Below are 6,338 nucleotides of genomic sequence, written 5' to 3' on the forward strand. Positions count from 1 at the left end.
GAGATAAGTAGGAGACACGTGAGATAAGTAGGAGACACGTGAGATAAGTAGGAGACACGTGAGATAAGTAAGAGACACGTGAGATAAGTAGTAGACACGTGATATAAGTAGGAGATACGTGAGATAAGTAGGAGACACGTGAGATAAGTAAGAGATGCACGAGATAAGTAGGAGACACGTGAGATAAGTAGGGGACACGTGAGATAAGTAGGAGACACGTGAGATAAGTAAGAGACACGTGAGATAAGTAGGAGACACGTGAGATAAGTAGAAGATACGTGAGATAAGTAGGGGACACGTGAGAAAAGTAGGAGACATGTGAGATAAGTAAGAGATACGTGGGATAAGTAGGGGACACGTGAGATAAGTAGGAGATACGTGAGATAAGTAGGAGATACGTGAGATGAGTAGGAGATACGTGAGATAAGTAGGAGACACGTGAGATAAGTAGGAGACACGTGAGATAAGTAGGAGATACGTGAGATAAGTAGGAGATACGTGAGATAAGTAGGAGACACGTGAGATAAGTAAGAGATACGTGAGAAATGAACAATTCTACAGTTTAGCAGGAACCGAAATTTTTTTTATTTGTTAATTGGCCTTAATTTGGACATAAAAATTACCCCTGGACATAATTATTAACCTAAAATTACTATAAAAATTAAATAAATTGATAAATATAATCTACCTTAGAATTGTCATGTTCCTTTTTAATAGAAAATTTGAGTCCACATTTCTGCCGAAATAATGTCAATATATAAATGAAACCCATAGACGTAAAAGTTACCCCGAAACCAACGTTTTGTAAATCAAATTTACTTAAGAATTACCTATCAATTTACTTTTTCTAATAAAAATTGTAATCCTTGTCTATCCGCATATATAATGTCGCATTATTGATGAAACCTGGTAAAGGCTAAAATTCCCCGAAAAAAATTATGCCAAAATTTTTTTTATTAAGAAAATAAGAGGAGATGTGTAAGATACGTGAGAGATGTGTAAGATACGTGAGAGATGTGTAAGATACGTGGGAGATGTGTAAGATACGAGAGAGATGTGTAAGATACGAGAGAGATGTGTAAGATACGAGAGAAATGCCTTAGATACGTGTGTGTTGCATGAGATACGTGAAAATGTAAGAAAAGTATAGGATATGATTGGATACGTGTATGTTATATGTGATACGTGTGGTGGTGGGTTGCCTGGTGTTAGCTGATATGAATTTCTCCCAATTGTATTCTTGCTAATATTGCACTTTATTCGCAAAAAATTAACGATTATCTGGTTGCCAACAAGCAGTTATTTATTATTACCAACGATTATTATATTATTATTATTAGTTCCCTAAATGCAGGGCAGACATTTCAATTGTCATCATAAAATTGACTGTAGGTTAATAATAATTCAAATTGTCTATCACGAATCTGTTTTCCAGATATGATGGCGAACCACTGGGATGCAAGCCGAGATTCCCTGCAGAACCAAGACCAGCATGACCACGAAGAGGACTCAGAGGGGCGTGAATCCAACCACACTAGCCCTCTGGGGTTCGAAATTGTCAACCCTGAAGTGGTGAGTCCAGAAAATGGCCAAAATGAATATTCGCTCTTCCCCAACCGTACACCTGTTAATGGTCAACATATTTCTCCGTCGGGAATTACAAATTCACAATTGGTAACGCCAAATTCCTGTAATTCACTTCAGGAAACTCACGATTCACAATTGGGGCCGCTGAATTCCTCCATTGGCCTCCACGATTCTCAATTGCCGGGCCCAAGCAACAGTGGTGAAGAAAGTTCCCAGCAACTGCATCCAACTGGAGTCCGGCCAAAAATCCGACCACCGCCGAATCATACATTCACAACAAACTTTTCACCGAGGGAGTCTCTCGAAGAATTGAGTTTTCCAACGACTTTTCACTCAAGCCGTCGACATGGCGAATTTCCAGTCCGCAATGCTAATAATTACGATAATGGATACAATGTTCTAAGTCCTCGTCGAGATTCCATACCCGAAGCACTCACGCTAAGCTGTGGGGTACTATCACCTTTCACGAGCCCAACGGACGATCACAACTGGAGGAACTCAGGTGGTAACCGTGACGCCGCAGCGGCCCTGTCACCAATACCATCTGGTTTTATTTTGCTTGGTAATGGGCCATCAAGCCTTACATCCCCTCCTTTAGCGGATGATCGTTCCAGCATTTCAGTCATTGCTCCGAGAACTAATTACAGTTCTCAAACTTCAGTCTTCTCACCAAATAATGGCAACCATTGGCATATGCCAGACACCGAATTGTCAACCCAATTTTCTGGTTTGACTACCCATGATGGACGAAATGACGATGAACCAAACGGAGCTACAAATATCAATGCTATAGAAACGTATTCCGTGACGGCTGAAACTGCAGAAATTCGCTATGCATCAGAAGATAATTCCTCGACGAACAACGTGTTTTCCGATGCATTCACATCGCCCATCTTCCATCATCCTCCACCAAACGTGTATCGCGAACCAACTAGAGAGATGGACCAGAGAGAAATGTTCTCTGGTGGAAACTCAAGAAATTTGCCGGTGCATGTCGCACCCAAAAATGGTCGTACTCTACTGACTGACTTTCGAGGTCCAACACGAAGGTTGAGTTTTCCCGATAATGATCTGCCAGCTCAAAGGTCTCATGGAGTTATGAACCCCATGAACGGTGGCACCTGTTTTAATAGAAATGGGTTCGGGACAAATTCCTTGTCTATTGGCAATAACACATCTTTTTCCCCTCCCGAAACTAATTGTTTTCTTGAGTCAAGTCATTGCAAAATGTGCAACGATCGAATTGCGTCACTGCCGTGTGACTTGTGCCTGATGAAATTTTGTACCTCGTGTCTGGACCTTCATGTGCATCACTGCCGCAGGCAACAATTAGTGCCTGCAAACCGACATCATCTACCGCGTGGAGGCATATTTAATAGAGGAATGCGTCCATTTAGGTATTCAAACAACCGCATGAGCATGTTGCCTCATGTGAGGCATGGTCTGGCAGTGAATAGTTCCTTGACTCGACCGCTGCCACCGTTCCGACCTCCTATTGCTCGCTGTTCGGTTCATGACAGATACTTGGCCCGATACTATGATCCTGCTACGCGACGACAACACTGCGTTGTCTGCATTCTCAAACGAATCGGTTCTGATCCTCCCATCAGGAACCCCAGTCTAATTCCTTTCCCTGCTCCCACACAGGAAGAATTTCCATGGAGCGTGAGTTTGCTACAAACTTTAATGGAAGAAGTGCCTCGAACCATCAACAGATTCAGATCAGTGAGTATGTATCCCTTTTTGGAAGACGAAGTGAACGGACACCTTGTATTCCTTGAACAAATTCCGATCGACCGAGACCCATCACTGTTACAGTTTCAAGATCAACTAAATTGTCTTCTTGTTTACCTGAACAAAGTCATTCTACGTATAAGTAATGTGTATCAAGCCGATGAAACAAGACAGATCTGTAATACAGTGAATCAATGCCACGAACTTAACAGGACCCTAAGCGAGCAAGCCGGCGGGCCTATTTCCACGCCAATCGTTCCTGATTCCTGTGCTCCAGGGGTAGGATCAAACTCGAGAGTGTCTGGTCCAGCCTGCAGCGGCGTTGTTCAAGTAGGAGAAGAAACTGTCTTCTTCCTTGAAGTCAGAGATAATTCGGATAGAAGTCGTGAATGGAACCGGGACGCCATCAAAATTGACATCCGGAGTGCGAGCAACTCCCAAGTTCGCCACAGAGTTGAGTCAGCAAACCTCGTAGGCGTGGTGAGCGTTAAATTTACTATTGATGACAGAGGTGATTACTTAGCAACTGTGATGGTCAATGGAGAGAATGTTAGAGACACTCCTTTTCAAATTCACGCAACAAACGAAGAAATCGTCTACAAAACCTTTTTCGAACCTACAAGACATGTTGGAGAAAGCGTCGCGCCGAGTCAAGTCGGTCTCTTCAGCCGACCCTGGGGTGTCCACTTTGCCAGCGACGGTGGATACATTGTTGCAGATCGAAGTAACCACCGAATTATCATATTGGATTCAAATTGCCTGTTCAGGTTTGCCTTCGGTGTTCAAGGACACGTCAATGGTGAACTTTTCCGTCCATCAAAAGCGGTTGAGTTGAATTACGAAAGCGGACTAACTCACCTGGTCGTTGCTGATAAAGATAATCACAGACTGCAAATTTTTACCCAGGAGGGCTTGTTCGTTGCAAGGACCCCTGCCTCTCATGAGCTCAAGTATCCATGGGACGTTTGTGTCACAAGTGAAAGGGTAATCGTCTGTACGGATGCAAGAAGCAATAGACTTCCGTGTTTCAACAATAAGTTGGAACCAATTCGAATCTTGTTATTACCTCCAGAATGCGTTTCTCGAGGGATCTGTGGCGGATACTTGAACCATGTCATAGTTACAGAGTTTACCAAGTGCGACATGTACATTGTTTTTGCCCCAAGCTCTATTTACACTCCAGAAACCAGCTCTGACATCGCAGCACATCACAGCTTGAGATTGTACGCCCCGAGAAGCAATCCTCAGTTTCTGGGGCCGAAGGAGAAAAGTGAGAAAAACGCCGAACGACTGCAAGGAATTTGCCGTGATGCCCGAGGCAGACTTCTTGTGGCTGACTCCAGGCAGAACAAAATTAGGGTTTTGACTTACCTAGGCAAGGAAATAGCAGGTTTTGATGTGCTGGGGGAACCGCAGGGAGTGGTGGTTGGTAGGAACTCTGTGGCAGTGATCAACAACACCCGTAACACGTTGGATTTGTACACGAATTTCAATTTGATTTAAATATGCGACGGGAGAAGTTCAGTGTAGAAAAATTTGTATTTTATGTCCTCTTAAGTGTTCACCTATGTTAGGCTGCTAACTGGAAGATTAACTACCATCTTGCCCTTTATTCTCGCTAAGTTATACTGACCACCAAGGCATTACTTTAAAGTGAGATTCAAGCGAAGTTTCACGCCTGATTTCCGTGAATATATTATAGGAAACGTGGCTCACAATTAAATAAGGATATAATTACTAGAAATAAGGTTGTCATATGAAATCAAACTGCAAGGCAAGAAGTACAACTTTAATGACACAGACAATTAGATATAGCAGTCGCGTCGTTGACCTATGTTTTAATAATTAGTTGATGAATTGATTTTTATGTAGGTTATACATGTTAACATGTGGAATACAAGATGCCTAGTGGAGAGCAGGATTTCTGTATGTCACTTTCGTAAACATGCCTTCATTGTATCTTTGGGACTTTGCTCAATGTTCCTCCATGTATTTTATGAATTTCTGTTATATTTCTAACAGAACTATGAGAAGTAAGTAGCCTTCTTCACTGATTAATGCTTGATAAAAGAAGGATGGAAATAAATCCTAGTATTACAAATAGGAAATTTAGCGATTACTAACCTTAAGGAATTATTTAAAGACGGATTAATTTAATACTCCATTGTACTTTTTCAGGCTATGGAGAAACTAGAGAACGATTATGAATTTGTTAATTGAATCACGATTGAAAAACTTGAATCATTACCGATTTAAAATTGGAGTTTTTAATTAACATTTGCTTTTGCTCTACAATGTCTTGACAATCCAATTGATGTATGCATTATGTATGAGTGACTACAACTTCATAAATAAAGTAAAAATTTGTGGTGGTAGTTAAAATTAATGACCATAATAGCTGAAGTAATGGTTAAAGATTACATTGCCATTTACCGCATTTTCTCATTTACGAAAAAAAGGCACAATAGTGCTTGTCATGTCCGTTTGTCCGTCTGTGACTTCACGTTTTCAGAGAAAATGCGCTCTCTGTCACTCACTGCAGCGGGTACTGATCTAATTTTTTGTTAATGACGAAAAAGTTTGTAAACTTGATGTGTATTTTTCTACTGCAATGTAAGGCAACTTGGTTTAAAGGACCCAGACTTGGATCATCAGGAGTGACTAATGCTTAAAAAATTTTGTAAATTCTAAATAATTTTACCTTGACTTCCTTTTGTCTTTTGTCAGTAATTTAATTACAATTTGGTTATTCAGTGACAGAATTTCGACATTCATTTGTATCATTCAAGGTAAACTTTGCTTTAATTAACAATTTGTTATGTGGTGACATTTCATGTTTCATACATGAAATGATGTTTCATACCTACTTTTGATATACTTTTACTTTTGTACTTTTTTGTACTTTTTTTCTTACTTTGTCTGATGTCATACTTTTCATACATAATGTTTATTCTCACAGGTAATAATAATAATCATAATAATGATAATAATAATAATGTCCCATTACTGCAATTTAC

At 40.5% G+C, this 6,338-nt stretch overlaps 1 protein-coding gene across 1 annotated transcript in view; it reads left to right on the forward strand.

The window, feature by feature from the left end:
- The window catches only part of LOC108674020, a 6,459-nt gene extending 1,246 nt beyond the window's left edge, over positions 1-5,213 (forward strand). Inside the window, exons 2-3 of the mRNA XM_018161917.2 lie at positions 1,436-1,572; positions 1,705-5,213. Coding sequence (XP_018017406.2) covers positions 1,438-1,572; positions 1,705-4,824 — 3,255 coding nt within the window. The 5' untranslated portion in view covers positions 1,436-1,437 and the 3' untranslated portion in view covers positions 4,825-5,213. The remainder of the gene's footprint in view (positions 1-1,435; positions 1,573-1,704) is intronic.
- Positions 5,214-6,338: the final 1,125 nt, after the last annotated feature.

Source organism: Hyalella azteca, unplaced genomic scaffold (genome assembly GCF_000764305.2).
Source record: "Hyalella azteca isolate HAZT.00-mixed unplaced genomic scaffold, Hazt_2.0.2 contig14845, whole genome shotgun sequence".
NCBI classification, from domain to species: domain Eukaryota; kingdom Metazoa; phylum Arthropoda; class Malacostraca; order Amphipoda; family Hyalellidae; genus Hyalella; species Hyalella azteca.